This window comes from Furipterus horrens, unplaced genomic scaffold (assembly GCF_987537825.1).
Source record: "Furipterus horrens unplaced genomic scaffold, mFurHor1.1.pri manual_scaffold_5, whole genome shotgun sequence".
Taxonomy (NCBI): domain Eukaryota; kingdom Metazoa; phylum Chordata; class Mammalia; order Chiroptera; family Furipteridae; genus Furipterus; species Furipterus horrens.
Genome location: NW_028327175.1, coordinates 62680469 through 62698970, shown reverse-complemented (window position 1 = coordinate 62698970; position 18502 = coordinate 62680469). Strand labels below are relative to the sequence as shown.

The window sequence follows — 18502 nt, the reverse complement described above, 5'->3', positions numbered from 1 at the left end:
GGCAGATGGCCGTTGTTGCTGCTGTTGACGCTGCTTCCGCCTCGATCTTTTCTGGACCGCCTCCTCGTGGCGCGCAGCCTCTGCGCGTGACGTACCTTGCCTGACCGCGAGCCTCCAGGCTAGGCGGTTGTCTGCTTGAACTTCCCATGTGTTGAGATTGATGGAGCATTGTGTCATGTCCTTTTTGCAGATGTCTTTGAACCGCAGTTTTGGGCGCCCTGTCATCCTCTTGCCTTCTGCTAGCTCGCCGTAGAGGAGGTCTTTGGGGATACGGCCTGCATCCATTCTTTTGACATGGCCGAGCCACCTGAGGCGTCTCTCACTAAGAACTGCATGCAAACTGCTCATATTGGCTCGCTTCAGCACCTTGGTGTTGGGGACCTTATCCTGCCAGGCGACATGCAGGACGCGTCGCAGGCACCTCATGTGGAAGCTGTTGAGTTTCCTTTCGTGCCTTGCGTAGGTGGTCCACGTCTCGCTGCCGTAGAGGAGAGTGCTGAGTACGCAGGCTTGGTAGATGCGCAGTCTGGTTTTCTCAGTGAGGCTGGAATTGTTCCACGCTCGCCGGTTCAGTCTGGCCATAACTGTGGCTGCCCTGGCGATTCTCCGGTTGACCTCCAAGTCGACTGACAGAGAGCTCGAGATGGTGGACCCGAGGTAAGTGAAGTCGTTGACAACCTCCAGGGTGTATCCGTCGATGGTGATGCACGGGGGAGTCCCCGTGCCTTGAGCCATAACGTTCGTCTTCGTCAGGCTGATGGCTAGTCCGAACTCCTTGCATGCATGGGAAAGGCAAGTGACTAGCTGCTGGAGTCCCTCTTCGGAGTGTGATGTCAAAGCTGCGTCGTCGGCGAAGAGCATCTCACGGATGAGCACCTCTTTGACTTTGGTCTTGGCTCGTAGACGGGCCAGGTTGTAGAGCTTGCCATCGGATCTGGTGTGAATGAAGACACCCTCGCTGCAGTCCTTAAAGGCGTATTGGAGGAGCATGGATAAGAAGATTCCGAACAGCGTAGGCGCGAGGACGCAGCCCTGCTTTACTCCGCTGCTGACTGGGAAGGCCTCAGAGGTTGCGCCGTTGTAGGACACCCTGCTGTGCATGTTGTCGTGAGAGGACATGACCACAGCAAGCAGATGTGGTGGACAGCCAATCTTCCGTAGCAAGCTGAAGAGACCGCTTCGACTGACCAGATCAAACGCCTTCGTAAGGTCGATAAAGGCGAGGTAGAGTGGTTTATGCTGCTCGTGACAGTTCTCCTGCAGCTGGCATAGGGAGAAGATCATGTCCACTGTTGAACGGCCAGCTCTAAAGCCACACTGGGACTCTGGGAAGACGCGGGAAGCAAGGGTCTGCAGGCGGGCAAGAGCGACCCGGGTGAATACTTTGCCGACGACGCTGAGGAGAGAGATGCCCCGGTAGTTGTTGCAGTCGCTGCGGTCTCCTTTGTTCTTGTACATGGTGATAATGTTGGCGTCTCTCATATCCTGGGGGATGTAACCCTCCTTCCAGCAGCGACAGAGTAGATGGTGGAGTGGCTGTAGCAGGACTGTTTTCCCGCTCTTTAGGATTTCTGGAGGGATTCCGTCGCTTCCTGGTGCTTTCCGGCAAGCGAGGCGGTCGATGGCTTTGCTGAGCTCTGCCGCAGTAGGTGGGGTGTCTAGCTCCTCCATGACTGGTAGGTCTGGGATGGCGTTAAGAGCAGCGTCTGTTACGGTGTTCTTCGTTGCGTACAGCTCGAGGTAGTGCTCAGTCCACCGCCGCATTTGCTGTTCCTGGTCAGTGATGACCTCACCTGTCTTGGACTTAAGGGGGGCGATCTTGGAGGGGATTGGGCCTGTTGCCTTCTTGATACCCTCATACATTCCTCGTGCGTTGCCTATATCGGCGGCTTCCTGAATGCTTCTGCACAGGTTTAGCCAATAGGTGTTGGCACAGTGGCGGGCGGTCTTCTGGACTTTGTTCCTGGCAGCCTGTAGAGCTTGAAGTGTACTGGGAGTGGGCGTGGCCTTGTAAGCCAGTAGGGCCTTCCTCTTAGCCTCGATCACGGGTTCCATTTCTTCCCAGTGAGCCTCGTACCAGTCAGCGTTCTTCCGCTCTTTCTTCCCGTAAGCAATAATGGCGGAGTTGTATATGGCGTCGCGGAGACGTGGCCAATTGGATTCGATAATGTCATCTGCCGCCACTCCCTCGCCGAGTGCATCTTCCATCTTGTTGATGAATTGCTGGGTCTTAACTGGGTTGCTGGCACAACTGGTGTTGATGCGTGGGCGACCCTTCATCTTGGAGTGGTGCAACCTCTTCGGCATTATGCGCACCTTGCTTACCACGAGGGCATGGTCCGTGTTGCAGTCTGCACTGTGGTAGCTGCGGGTGAGGAGGGTGCTGCCAATATCCGTTCTTCTGGTGATGACGAGGTCAAGCTGGTGCCAATGGCGGGAGCGGGGGTGCCTCCATGACACCTGGTGGATCTCTTTGCACTTGAAGAATGTGTTTGTCACGCACAGGCCGTGGTGACACGAAAGCTCAAGCAGTCGCTGACCATTCTCATTGATCTTTCCTCTCCCAAAGTTTCCAAGGCAGGTGGGCCAGGCCATGTGGTCGGCTCCTACTCTTGCGTTGAAGTCTCCAAGGAGATAGAGAGCGTTACTTCTGGGGATCTTGGATAACGCTTCGTCCAGTGCATGGTAGAACTGTTCTTTCTCTTCGATGGTGGCGCAGAGGGTTGGGGCGTACGCGCTAAGAATGCTGACTGGGCCGAAAGTTGTTGACAATCGGAGGGTAAGTAATCTCTCTGTGCCTCCTGTGGGTGGCTCTATGGAGTTAACAAGCATGTTCTTCACAGCAAACCCAACACCGTGCTGTCTTGGTTGGTCCGGAGACTTCCCTTGCCAGTAGAAGGTGTAGTTGGTTTCTCTGATAGTTCCGTTGTCGGCCAACCGGGTCTCCTGTAGAGCCGCAATGTCGATGTTTAGTCGTGCCAGTTCCCTATCGATGACAGCGGTTTTCCTGGCACCCTTGATCCACGGAAGGTCTGCAGTAAGTCCGGGGCACATGGTCCTGATGTTCCAGCTAGCGAGGCGAAGAGCCGGAGGCTTCTTTCTTGTTGTTTGCTTGGAATTAACTGGTGCGGGTGTTTTGTGGCCCACTTTTCGAGAGGCGCCTCTCTGATCCCCACGCACCCAGTGGGGCAGGCGAGCCATGGCGAGACGGCACCTAATTGGCTGGGGCTGCCCAGCTTGAGGCGGGCGGTAGCTGTCCAGTGAGGTGCGATGACCTCTCCCACCGTCAGAGGAGACCCCTGGCGCTCGTTTCCTTCGCCAATCGGATGAGCTTATAACCGGTATCTGTCTCCTCCCGTGTTGAGTCGACATCTTGCGATGACGCTGGAGTGTCCTCTCCAGTGAAACTGAAGCTACAGAGCCTGGGCAGGGTGATATGGAGGGTCTGCTGTTGCCCATGCAGCAGACCCCCCCTCTCTTCGCAGCTGAAGGGTCCAAGGGAAAGACAAAGTCAATACAGCTTGGCTTCAGGTGCGCCGCAGGAGTTGCTGGTGTTGACTACAATGTCAAACCGCCTTAGGGACTCCGGCTCCGGATTTTCTGTCGGGGTTTACTCCCTTAGCCTTTCCCCTGAAGAGGTATGCCGCAAGGCAGCGGAGGTTTTTTGGAGTCAGAGTTTTCCTTCTCTGATTTTAGAGATGTCCTTCCTGCAGTCAAATAAGTGCAGTGATCAAGTGGCAGTAATCCGAAGCAAATATGTCTTATGTTTATATTTATGAAATGTACACAATTGACACAGAACCCAAAAGGGAAAACATAAGCATTATATATACACACACGCATATGTATATGCGTGTGTGTGTGTGTGTGTGTGTATTTATATATATATATATATCTCGTTGGTAGCCGTCCGTCTCGAGAGACGATGGTGTAGCTTCTTAAGAGTCTATCTGCACCGCCGAGAATGGCTGTGCAGTCCAACTCGGGAGTGACACGGTATCTGTCTCCTCCCGTGTTGAATCGACATCTTGCGATGACGCTGGAGTGTCCTCTCCAGTGAAGCTGAAGCTACAGAGCCTGGGCAGGGTGATATGGAGGGTCTGCTGTTGCCCATGCAGCAGACCCCCCCTCTCTTCGCAGCTGAAGGGTCCAAGGGAAAGACGGAGTCAATACAGCTTGGCTTCAGGTGCGCCGCAGGAGTTGCCGGTGTTGACTACAACGTCGAACCGCCTTAGGGACTCCGGCTCCGGATTTTCTGTCGGGGTTTACTCCCTTAGCCTTTCCCCTGAAGAGGTATGCCGCAAGGCAGCGGAGGTTTTTTGGAGTCAGAGTTTTCCTTCTCTGATGTGCCCTGACTGGAAGATTGAACCAGCGACACTTAGCTCGCAGGCCGATGCTCAATCCACTGAGCCAAACCAGCCAGGGCCATATATATATATTCTGATTTGCAAACTCCATAACTCCATTCTGGGAAACATTTATTAATTTAGAAATAAGGAAGGAATGCAAGTAAAATGAGCTTAGCGTTTCAATTTATCTTGGACTTGGTGAACTTTTATGCATTTTGCCACACTTGAACTCAATCTGGTTGAAATTTTTTTTTAATATGTAAAGAACTACTCTCAAAAGGAAAACTTTTTACTCTCAGAAGGAAAACTCTGATTCCAAAAAACCTCCCCTGCCTTGCGGCATACCTCTTCAGGGGAAAGGCTAAGGGAGTAAACCCCGACAGAAAATCCGGAGCCGGAGTCCCTAAGGCGGTTTGACGTTGTAGTCAACACCGGCAACTCCTGCGGCGCACCTGAAGCCAAGCTGTATTGACTCTGTCTTTCCCTTGGACCCTTCAGCTGCGAAGAGAGGGGGGGTCTGCTGCATGGGCAACAGCAGACCTTCCATATCACCCTGCCCAGGCTCTGTAGCTTCAGCTTCACTGGAGAGGACACTCCAGCGTCATCGCAAGATGTCGATTCAACACGGGAGGAGACAGATACCGTGTCACTCCCGAGTCGGACTGCACAACCATTCTCAGCGGTGCAGATGGACTCTTAAGAAGCTACACCATCGTCTCTCGAGACGGACGGCTGCCGACGACGACGACGACTCTCAAAAGTTAAAATGATAAATTATTAAACTTAAAATTCATCTAAGGGACCCCACATTGTAGTAATGATTTCATGTTTAATACCCTAAGCTGAAATAGCAAGAAGAGATCAAGCCAAGAATCTTGGTAGGAGTGACCAACTCTGGACATGTGATATGCTCCACATTTCATGTCGCTGTTGATTAGGGCACCAGAGCTTACTGAAGGGCCATAAGACAAAATACTTTCTTGAAATAACTTTGCTGTCCATTTGAATGAAAGTTCTATGAGAGTGAAGATCTTGTTTATAATGCCTCTCAACCTCCTTGATGCCACCATGAAGTTAGAGAAAGCAGCACTTCTTACTAGTTTCCCAGAGGTGAAGAAAGGAAGTGAGAAGGCGATCCTTTAACCCCCTAGGAGAGGAGGCCATGTAAGGTATTTTGAAAGACTAACCTGCCACCACTGTGAGAGTGATGGCATTTCAACTCAAGTAGGTCTGAAACATACTCAAATCCGATAAATTATGGCCTAGCACATGGGGTGCAAAGAGATTCTTTCCCATCAATTAATTTTCTGACATATACAGAGTAGATAGAAAGTGTTATTAAACTGTGAGCTCCATGAGAGCAGCTCATATTTCACTTACTGTTACAGAAGACACAGATAGACACAAAGGGGCATAGGTTGCAGTAGAAGCACTATAGTGGGTAAGAGCATTTAACTCTGGAACCAGCTGCCTGGTTTAGGATCCTGGCGCCCCCACTGATCAGTTGTGTTACCTCAGGTAACTCCTGGTCTGTAGCAATAATGATAGTTCACCCATCTCATAACATTGCTATGAGGGCTAAATGAGCTAAGATATACAAAGTGCTTAGAAGAGTGCATGGTACATGGAGATTGCTAAATAAATATTAGCTATTATTATATGCTCCAAACCCTCATAGTGCCATAGTAGGCATTTGGTAAATACTTGGATTACTGAAATAATGAAAAGAAAGAACTTTGGAAACTATATGAATATAATTGTACAGGCAGTGACTTAATGAAGAGTAATGGCCCCATTAACCATGTAGAGCTCTGGACTCTAGAACAGTTTTAATCTTTCTAAATTCTTAGCCAATTTCAAACAAAATATGAGCCCAGTCTGTATTTCAAATCCTTTTTTAAACATAATATTGTTACTAGTAAAGAGGTTGTAAACAGGCTTTTTAGCCCTTGGATCATGTGTTTCAAAATGGTGCTTTCATTCAGATTGTTATCCCCAGAAGTGGTTAGGGCAATGGGTACGCCTTGTGCCGATTTCTGTTGCAATAACAAAATCGATGCCTGTGCTGTCATCGGCTTTACACTGGCTAGTAAAAATACACTCAATTTTCAGAAATTGTAGAGTTATAAATACATAATCCTTTACTTCTTGATGAAAAGAGTTTTCTCATTTTTAGACCAAGAATAATATTGCTTGACAATGCTTAAGTACTTTTTAACATAAAAGTTTAATAAACAGACTATACACCAAGTGCTATAGAGCATAGCCCATGAACATTTCTAGGTATTCCAAATTTAACTAGAAAGCAAGACTTTCTTTTGATTCATTAAATTACACATTACACTGAGAAAAATCAGCAATGTGGTTCTGGCAATATGTAGTAGTGTGACACTTCTCTTAGCAAATGGTGTTTCTTCTACATCAGCACTAAATGCTGGCCAAATAGCATGACCTTGGCCTTCTAACTAAACTCTTATAATTTTAAAAGTCCACTGGTGGAAATGAATTCTCTACGGAGATATGGATGATTTACTAGTAACAGAAACATTCAGTTTCCATTACTGCAGATGGCTATGCTTTCGTTTATGTTTTCCCTAAGCCATAACTATTTAAAATGTTACTGTTAGCATTCTTAGTTGTCCTATTTGTCGGTATATAACTCTCCTACTTAAATGTACAGAACAAATCATATTAATTAAAATAAATTGGTTAGAACAGTTAAGTTGTATTGCAGATTGTCTCTGAAGGCTATAAATTCAAATTAAGGGTTTTGCTGCTTATTACTGAGCTTGAAAACAGTCCTTTTACTGCATTAGTAGTAGCAAAAGAAATCTACCACCTTACAAAAGAATATTAATTTAAATTCCTGCCAAAATAGCTGAATAAACTGCACATATGGCTATTTATCATAATTATATAACAAATTCTTGGTTGAAGGAAGGATTGATACTTAACAGTCTAAAGTATGGATTTTCTTAGACAGACTGTATTTATTTCTATATATTTTAAATATACATTTCTTTATATATTTAATCTATTCTATTCATTTTTATATTATATATTATAATTGAGTTCCAGGAGCTTTAAGCTGTGTACTATATTAACACAGTGATACATTTTTGTAAAATAAACAAATAAACCTTATTTTCTGGATATTAAAGTGTTAAATTAGGTGAAAAAAATTGTGGTGACTTGGAATAACTTACTTTGATTATTTCAAGAAAAGCCTATGTTGTATAACTTCCCAAGGTAAAGATGTGTCTGCCACTTATAATATTCTATAAAAACTAAAGACGATCCTTTACATTTCGTGAAAATCTCTACAATGAAAAAAAAAAAAAAAAAACTCTCTCTTTAAAAATTAAAATAAGCAGTACAAATCAAGAATAATCCTGTTTTTGACCCTTTTTTTGTAGGTAAATTTTCTTAATGCTTTCCTATATTCTACTGAATTCTCACCAAACTAGCATATATTAATTAGCTTGAGGGAATAACTAAATTAAGTTAGATATAAGTTTATAATGCTCTCTTTTCTCTCTTACCAAAGAGATATTTTTGCTACCCATTCATCCCCCTAACTGAAAACAGTATAAAGACTTGTGACTCTCATGTATGACCCCTATTATTTAACTATTATAGAGATTCAATACAAAATTTAGAGAAAAACTTTTAAACTGTTAAAAATTGCAGCCTACAAGGAAATTTTAAACTGTTCTACTTTAGAGAAGATAAAACTAAGCAATAAATAAACTATCTAGGTTACATGAAAAGAATGATGTTGATTCCTCCATCTCCACTAAATGTATGCTAAAGGAGATGAACTGGACTATCTACATTTCTTAAAACTTAGCTTTTAAAACATTAGGCAAAAGTGGTTGTATTATAGATTGCATCATCTGGAGAACATATCAGAAAGAAGATAGGTTAGAAAGTATAGTATTATAAAGGCCTATTTTCAAAAAAGAGACTAACTCTCAAATTCTGTGGTTTATGTGGATAGAAAAGGTACAGCTACTAAAAAATAGTGCCATTCATGAATCACAATACCCATTAAGTTATTCTCAAATGTAGGATAGCCTTATATCTGTCCCCTCCCTAAAGTTTGTCCTTTGGGACTAAGTGCTATTCAGCATCACTTTCCTACAGAAATGTCTTTAAAGAAGAACAACAAATTTTATAGTTTCCAATTTTACCAACTGAATTTAATAATGATTTTATTACTCAAAAAAATCACAATGCTTTCTGACATTAATGTTGCTATATTTTCAATGACTTAAGAACATGAATTATTCCCTAAAGCTACCTCAGATTACATCATAAGAAAGACCCTGCACTTAGTGAGTGTGGGGGAATGTATATGAATGATGAGTGTAATTGAAGTAGAAGTAAAAATGGCAATCAAATTTAGAAAACCTGAGACCAAAATGAAGTTTAAAGATACTGAATTACAGTTTGGGAGACAGATGAATTGCAGACGGAGAGAAAACAGGTGAATATATGGGAGCAAATGTGAGGCTTACCAAGGAAAGCCCATATTTATAGGACAACAGGGAAGAGAAAAGAGAGACATGCTTTCCTCTCTAATTTGAACCTTCCTTTGACGCCAGTTTGCACTGTTGTGCAGGGGAGGAGAGAAGGACAAAAAGGTTTGTTTGAAGAGAATAAAATCCAATATGACTTCATTTTTCACTCCTCAGCTACAAACTGGTAGGACAATTTGAAATCATTAATTTGGCCAGATGGTTAATGTTGTTTAACAGTGCAATTAACTAATAAATAATTTTAAAACACTTTGTAAATATAAAGTACTACATAAATGTTTAATAGCATTAAATCAGGATGCTTATTTCAAGTTACATTTTTATATCCAAGTATTTTATTGGTGTTTCAGGGGAAATGCCAGTAATTTGACTGAATGCCATCATTATAGAATGTGTTTGAAAAATATAACAAAAAGATTATAAGAAAACAGAAACAGCCTTGGCCACATTAGGCTGAACAGAATGAACAATATGAAATGAAAGAAAGAAAAGAAGGAATGACAATATGATCACAGAAATGTGTAACTGAACACTGAGTGGAACTACCATGATAATTAGTAACTTCATTTTACCCACATCTTTATAAGAAAGAAAATTTATCAGATAAAACAATAGGAAGGGCACAGTGCAGGAAAGGGAACATCAAAGCGGGAGCCCTGGGGAAACCAGTTGATAAAAGTAGAATCTTATGAAATAATTAGCAAGATTTCATGAACTCATAGCTTACTTATTCTTTACACTAATGCATTAGATTAATACCGTTAAGCACCCTTTATTCTGCATATGAAAAAAACTGAGGCAAGAGAGGTTAAGAAACTTGCCCAATATCACATAGTTAGTAAAAGGCCGTCAGTGTCTGCTGGGAAAGATCTGGGAAAGGTTTTATTTCCCTGATAAATGGGACAGATATGGCTTGTGTGCCTTTTCCTCCATTTTCCTGCCTCAAAACAAGGACACGATGCTGAAGTTGAAGCATCATGAAGTTGAAGCAACCATTTTGCAACCATGACGTAAATGGAAAGAGAATCACAGAGACATCAGATGCACTCTTTAACCCATGCCCCCGCTCTAGAGTTCTTGTTATGTAAGGCATATAACTTCCCATTGATTTAATCAATCACAATCAGGATTTCTGCTATTTGCAACTTTAATCAATATGCCAAATAATCATGATAATAAGTTACTACTCATTGAGTGTTTGCTGTGAACCACACACTATTTTATGTTTTATGTGTACACAGTTGTTTCATCCTGATGACAAGTCTATAAAGCTAGCAGTGTTATTATTCACATTTTATTGATAAGGAAACTTAGGTGCAGTATCTGGCTTGGCCACAGCCAGACAGTTTAAAAGGGATTCAGGAAGCACCTGGCTTCTAAACCTCTGCTCTTTAGCAAACAGTATTCTAAGCAGCAAAATATTAAAACCATTTCAATTAAAATCACAAACTAGACAGGGATGCCTCGATCTTGTTTTGGAGAATATAGAGCAGGTACCTGTAAGAGCCCTGTAATATTACCTAGTATTCATAGACATACAGAAGATCGGGTAGATGCCTCTGGTCCAGGGCTGAATGTGTATGTAAGTCCAGGACTGAGACTGTTCACGGGCTGAGAATGTTCACGCCAATCTGAGTGGTGTTGGTGAGCCAACTTGTGACTGCTAGTTCTTTTAAAGTATCTCAGCCAAGGTTTGGGGTCCCCTATTGTGTTTGGAGAGGAAAAGGGACCTCCAATTCAGTGATAGGCCAAACTCCCACATTAACCCATGCAGGAGTCATAGAGATGGACACATTCCAGAAGATAGTCAAGATAATGGTACAGATGAGGGGTTCTCACAGGATTTTTCTGCTCATCAGTGTCTAAGACACATGTTCACTGCCACCAGTCAGGTTGCAATTCTTTTTCCAGGGTAGGCAAGTGGGGAATTTAGCAATAGTGAAAGAGAGCAGGCTACCAAAGTCAGAAAACACAAAAATATAATTACTTCATAAAGCTGATTTAGGCAGAATTAGAATATGCTGGTTCTGACATTTTCTGGTTTCTTTAGGGACATGCTTCGACTCTGGCTTTTAAATATATAGAGGAAACTAGGGATAGAAGTTTTAAACAGCTTGCCAATCAACTGTTTTTAACACATTGATAGATTATTTTCTCTTCCAGTAGTTTTTTGGTATAATGGTTTTTGAACTGTGTTAACAAAGTCTAAAACAACAATGGAATTAGAAATAAACTTCTCTTAAGAACTGAAAGATGTGAAAAATAACAATGCTTGTGATAAACATACATTTCAAACCCCTAATGCTTCTAATCACTAAAAGTAAAGTATTAGGGTAAATGTAGTTTTAATGTTTGGTTTCTCCAATCTTTGTCATAATTTCTTATTCTCTTATGAAATGATTTTTTCTTAATAAGCACAAAGCAAATGTAAGAATTTTGTGGTATGTAAGTAACATTGTCTAATATCCTTAATTGCTAACAGCTCAATTATACTATGAAGTGCCTATAATTATCATGAAGCTTCAAAATCCTTTTCTTAGATTCTATTATGCATACAATTCATTTAAACTACATTAATTATACCGATTTTTTAATGAAGCAGAGAGCTTGTGTTTTCAATATTCACATGTAAAGACAATGATCAAAATATTTATAAGCATATTACATATTTTGTTGACATTCAGAAAATAATTCATTTACTCAGTAAAATGTTAATACCTTACCTTTACATGGGAAAAAAAGGCAAACCCAATTTTTCATGTTTGGATTTCTTTAAGAGTATATTAATTCTAGCCCTGGCCAGGTAACTCAGCTGATTAGAGCATCGCCCCAATACACCAAGGTGGCAGGTTTGATCCCCAGTCAGGACATATATAAGAATCAACCAATGAATGCATAAATAAGTGGAACAATAAATTGATGTTTCTCTCTCCACACCCTTCCTCCAGCCCCCTCTTTCTAAAAATCAATTTTTTTAAAGTACATAAATTTTAGAATGTTCCTTTTTAAATGATCTAGCCCAATTCATGCCATATTTTTCAGAAAATGAAATATTTAAACTATCTTTAACAGTAATTAATGATACCTATAAAATGATTTTAAAACCATGGTTATTGTTGCATGTACAAGCCCAAACTCCAGAGTCTGACTCCCTTATTTCAACTCAAAGATACATGGGCAAGTGACATTAACATTCTGTGCTTCAGTTTACTCCTCTGTAGAATGGGAATAATAACATTTTGTAGTAAGGATTTAGAGTGACATGTTAAGTGTTTAAAACAATGCCTTCGCACATAGTGAGTACTATGTAAATATCTTCCATTATTTTTCTGCTTGGAAGGAGTTCAAGTTAATATGCTAATTAATGATGCTAAAGTTGACCCATATAAAATGGGAAGGGACAATTCTTTAAAATTTCATGAAAGCAGTATAGATAACCTTGTGAGTTAAATTTTAAATCCCAAAATATGGATTTTAGGAGCACTTCTCCTTGTAACATGGCTTTCAACAGTGCAGTGGTGAAAACTCTCTACCTTTCAAGTTGTTAAAACCGGTATGAACACATACTTAACTCTGACTGTATGGCAACAAACGGAGAAACTAAGATGACTAGAAGAAGCAGTTTTTAGGTTCAGCCAAGGTCGGTCCTAGGAGATGAGGAGAATCCCAGGCAGTGGCTGAAGAAGAAATGTAAATTAAGCCCAGGTCTAGTCTCTCAGATAATCCCCCCTTCCTACCCATTCTTTAGTTTTATTCTTCTCTCTTATATATCCCACCTTCCAGGGTTGGCAGGGCATATTGAACCTAGCTCTTCACCAAGGAAACCTGCATGGCTACAGGGATCCCACTAGGAGTTTTCTATGGAAATGCAATGCCCATGCTTCCTTTTCACCACTTAAACCAGACCAGAACACCACCACCACCACCACCACCTGCCCAACTTGATATGCTTTTCTCATGTATGACAGGCTGTTTGTTACCCATAAGTTCTAACTATAATAAAATAGTGGACTTCTGGGAGACATTCATTGAAGAGCTGCTTGTTTTTTGTTAGAAATCCTATCCCCTTCATGATTCTATATATAAAAAACCCTAAAAACTCCACAAAAACTATTAGATACAAAATCAATATACAAAAATTATTGCATTCCTATATATTAACAATGAAATATTAGGGGAAAAAATGAAGAAAACAAATATCTTTGCAATTGCAATATAAATAATAAAATATCTAGGAATAAACTTAAAAGAAATGAAGGGCCTATCATTGGAAACTACAAGACATTGTTGAAAGAATTTGAAGAAGACACAAGGAAATGTGAAGGTATTCTATGCTCATGGACTGGAAGAATCAACATAGTTAAAATGGCCATGTTACCTAGAGCAATATACAGATTTAATGCAATCCTCATTAAAATACCAATGGTCTTTTTCAAAGAAATGGAACAAAAAATCCTCACATTTGTATGGAACCACAAAAGACCCCTGAGGAGTCTTATACACCCTGACTTCAAATTATACTACAAAGCTACAGTAATGAAAACATTATGGTGTTTGCAGAAAAACAGACACACAGACTATAAAGAAGAACTGAGAGCCCAGAAATAAACCCACATGTATGTGGCAACTCATTTTAGACAATGGAGCTAAAACATACAATGGAGAAAGCAAAGCCTCTTCAAAAAATTCTGTTGGGAAAACTGAAAAGCCACATGCAAAAGAATGAAACTAGACTACTATTTGACACCATATATATCGTCGGCGGCGGCAGCCGTCCGTCTCGAGAGACGATGGTGTAGCTTCTTAAGAGTCTATCTGCACCGCCGAGAATGGCTGTGCAGTCCGACTCGGGAGTGACACGGTATCTGTCTCCTCCCGTGTTGAATCGACATCTTGCGATGTCGCTGGAGTGTCCTCTCCAGTGAAGCTGAAGCTACAGAGCCTGGGCAGGGTGATATGGAGGGTCTGCTGTTGCCCATGCAGCAGACCCCCCCTCTCTTCGCAGCTGAAGGATCCAAGGGAAAGACGGAGTCAATACAGCTTGGCTTCAGGTGCGCCGCAGGAGTTGCCGGTGTTGACTACAACGTCAAACCGCCTTAGGGACTCCGGCTCCGGATTTTCTGTCGGGGTTTACTCCCCTAGCCTTTCCCCTGAAGAGGTATGCCGCAAGGCAGCGGAGGTTTTTTGGAATTAGAGTTTTCCTTCTCTGATGTGCCCTGACTGGAAGATCGAACCAGCTACACTTAGCTCGCAGGCCGACGCTCAAGTATGGGACTTGGTCAGGGAGGTTTTGAACTTGACCCCAAAGACAAGGGAAGTACAAACAAAATAAATGAATGGGACTATATCAGACTAAAAAGCTTCTGCACAGCAAAAGAAACAATCAAGAAAGCAAAACGGCAACCAACCAAATGGGAGAAGATATTTGCAAATGATACCTCCAATAAGGGACTACATCCGGACTACAAAGAAAAATCATATAACTCAACAACAAAGCATCAAAATATGCTATTAAAAATTGGCAGAGGACTTCAACAGACATACAGCTGGCCATCAGATATTGAAAAGATTCTCAACTTCACTAGCTTTATGGGAAATGCAAGTCAAAACCAAAATGAGCTACCACTCACACCTGTTAGAATGGCTATTATCAAAAAAACAAGAAATAACAAGTGTTGGAGAGGATGTGGAGAAAAAGGACTTCTCATATACCGTTCATAGGAATGTAAACTGGTATACTCACTGTGGGAAACAGTATGGAGGTTCCTCAAAAAATGACTCAGCTATTGCTCCTTCTGAAAAACTTAAAAAATTTACTTGTAAAGATATATGCACCTTTATGTTTATTGCAGCATTATTCATGGTAGATAAAGAAGATTTGGAATACACACACACACACACACACACACACACACACACACAATGGAATACTACTCAGCTAAAAGAAAGGATGAAAAACCGCCATTTGCGACAACACAGATGACTCTCAAGAGTATCATGCTAGTTGAAATAAATCAGGTGAAAAAGGACAAGAACCGTATGATTTCACTCAGATGTGGGATATAAAACAGAAACCAACAAATTAACAAACAAACTCATAAACATAGAAAACTTTATGAAGTTAACCAGAGAGAAAGAAGCTGGGTAGGGGGAGGATAAAGAGGGTGAAGGGGGTCAAATATATGGTGACAGAGGGAGACTAGACTATGGGTGGTAACTGTACAGTGCAATCAATATACAGATGATATGTTATAGAATTGTATACTTGAAAGTTACATAATGTTAACCAATGTCACTCCTGTAGTTTTAATTAAAAAATGAAATCCTATCCCCTTAAAGACCTTATAGCAGAAGATCTTTTAGTATGTATCAACATTAGTTTTAAAATCCTTGTGTGACAGCATATTGTGGATGGCTTAGGTAGAACCAGGAGGGAAAGAGAAGAGAAATATATGCATTTAATTCCTTGTTGGAGTGCTGGGTTAAGTATGCCCTGACAAGTCCTGGGGAGGTGACATATCTGAGAGAAGAAGGAGGGGAAGAATGGATTAATAGTATTTAGGTTATTGTGATAATATTTATTTCGCAAAATTATATGAGCATATACATACTTAGTTCCATATTCTTAGAGTTTGTCCCATATTTCCCCATCACACAGAATTAGAAAGCCTGTGATTTATTTGTTTTTTCCTTTTAGCAAATGCTTTGTGGGACCTTAATAACAATTTGCTGCTTTTCTTTGGTTATTTGACTTGATTACTTCAAATTTGATCTCATTTCTAGGAACAGACTGACCTGCCTTTAAGGTATATTCAGTTTAGCTTGTTATTCTTGCTGCTGCTAAGGTCTTCCTGGTAAACGTCTCTGAAATTTAAATTCACTGATAGGATGATCAGTGAGGAAAAAATACTATGAAAAATATGTGCTTATTAATTTCTAACTATAGATTGTATTTATATGCATGTATATCCTGGTAATTCATATACCTTCTTTTTAAATCTAGAAATACAAAAACCTCATTTAAAACAATACTTTAAAACTTTACCCTGGAGTAGAGCTGGTTTGACTATTTTCATTTCCCATTCTCCTGGCCCATTCTGCACAAGCAGTGCCAATGAATTGTGTTGTCCAAGAGGTAGTTGGTGAAAGAACAAACAAGGAGAAACAGATGCCTCAATAAACCAAAGAATACACACATTCAAGTCTAGAATAACTGAGTGTTGACTGTAGTTTGGAAATTACAAAAATACTAAGATGTGATTTTTCTTTTAGGTGGGAAATGAGGACGGATGAAAGACTAGAAGAAGAAGAAAAAGCAAGATTGGAACATTTAAAACAAATCTGCAACATCCAGAACTCTTCCACCTCGGACAACACAGAAGAAGACTAATCTACAGAAAACCGCAACAGCTTTATTTTAGGAAATAGTCACATAGAACGGAGTAGGATTTTTACTACAGGCAGGATGAACCTCAGATGTGCTGTGAAGCATGAAGCCAATGACTGAGTAATCTCTGAACTGAAAAGGAATATAGCACATAAAAAATAAAGTGCTACCTATCTTTTCTTTTTTAAATAATTTCAATTGTTCTTCTTTTCCCAATCTTTCTCTTTAGATGATATAACTGCTGCCATCTCGTGTTCCCTTGAATTATTATTTTTTCTTTCAGTCTTGAAGTATCTATGACAACAGGCAAAATGTTTGGATATCTTTTCCCTAAGGATTTTTAAATACAACATTTGAATGTTAAGTTGAATGGAGTCACATGAGAGTCATCTGAAAATTTTAATCTAATTTTGTAGCTGTATCCCAAGTCCAGGTCTTACTAATCTTCTTTCCCATAGCCTCTTCCTCATCCAATTTATATTAATCATTGCCTTAAAGACCACTCTCGTGAAGTATATAGTTTTATTCATATCTCTGCATAGAGTGATTTTTTAAACATCAGTTCCAGTTATATGCTTTCAGATACTATACCCAATGGTTCCATGTTCAGGCAACTGCTAGCCATCCTCTTGGCTCAAGTCACAATCTTGCCATTTTTCCCAACCAAAAACCATCTTTCTCACAAAATTATGTTCAAGAAAGACTCCAGCAGTCTCTACTCTACAGGTCATTACCTACAGTTTCTGTTTTCTTATTTCCATTACATTACACACACTAAGGAAATGGATTATGTTCTAGCACCCTGTATGCCAATTAAAGTTATGTATACTATAAACTTCCTATCAGTGCCTGATATTAGATTATAAAAACTTTAAAGGTCTTATGGTATAAAGTGAAGTCTCCTTTTATAACAATAGTCTCCCTGAATACTTACTACAAAGTCATACATCTAGTTGACAGTTAATAAACAAATTGTTTGAATGCCACTGAAAAAAAGACAATTGAGCATTCTGCAGGACATCTGGGAGAAGCTTTATATCATGAACTGTTTTAGACCACATGACATTGCATGTCATGGTTTCTGATGTTCTCAGATTGCCCATGTTCCCATGTTCTGTAACTTTTATAAAATATATATTGGCTTCATGATAATCAAAGGGAAGAACTTAAGCATTTTTCAAAGTGTAAAAGCTTAGAGTGCCAAGGAGGCTACCTTAAAAAAAAATCTCTTGCATTATTTCTTTTCATAAAAACACATAAAAGGCCATGTAGCCAGCTGCCTGCCAGATAACATATTTTATTTTTTAAGAATTTACTGTACTTTAGTTGGCTTGTACAGGGTGGGGAAAAGTAGGATTACAGCTGTGCATATGGAAAATAATACAATAAACCTACTTTTGCCATACCCTGTATAATCATGAACCAAGTGTTTTATGACATAGTTGAAATAATTTCTAAAAATTTGATGTAGACCATTTAATAAATTATAAGAAACTTTTATGAGGATTGGACTTTCCACCTAATCTTACCTATAAGCCATTCTGTAACAACATAAGGCAACAGTTGACTATTCCATCAGCTTAGTGATGGTCTATGTATTAAATCTGCATAACTATATTTTATTAGAATAAACACTAAAATATGAAGTTAAAATAAAAATCAATTGATCAATAACCTAAATGAAATAATCTTGTAAAGTTATAGGATTTCATATTTGGGTTCTTTTATCTTGTAATTTACCTAAAAATCATCTTTTAACACTATTTTTTTTATTAAATCTGTATTTTCTATAGTAATCCTTGAAGTGATTTAGTTATCCTAGAAAAAGAAATTTCTTCATGACTCCCTTTTCAAAGAAGTATAGTAAGAGGATAATGGGATGAGTTGGAAGTAGAAGAAAGTAGAAAAGAGAGAAGAGCTTACAGTTGAATTCTCTTCTGTCCTTGCTCAGTGAAATTATTGTAGCCATAAGTACAATAAAATCTATAACTGGAAATGTTAAATGACAAGTCACTGATTTATCAGATTACTTTGACTCTATACTTAGAATGTTTATTAAAGTATAAGAAGTGGTATTTCACAATAGTTTCCTTTCTCACAATTATTTTGCATTTGTAAATATTAACAACAAGAATGAACATTTCATAACTCCCTATATGCTTACTATAAAAATATTATCTTCCTCAGTGTTCTGTTTCACTGTATTTTTGTAATTATAAAGAGGT

The 18502-nt window shown here is 40.1% G+C and overlaps 1 protein-coding gene across 1 annotated transcript in view; it reads left to right on the top strand.

The window, feature by feature from the left end:
* Positions 1–18286, top strand: part of KIAA0825 (KIAA0825 ortholog) — a 386922-nt gene extending 368636 nt beyond the window's left edge. The window contains exon 21 of the mRNA XM_090276495.1: positions 16163–18286. Coding sequence (XP_090132621.1) covers positions 16163–16280 — 118 coding nt within the window. The 3' untranslated portion in view covers positions 16281–18286. The remainder of the gene's footprint in view (positions 1–16162) is intronic.
* The last annotated feature ends 216 nt before the right edge of the window (positions 18287–18502 follow it).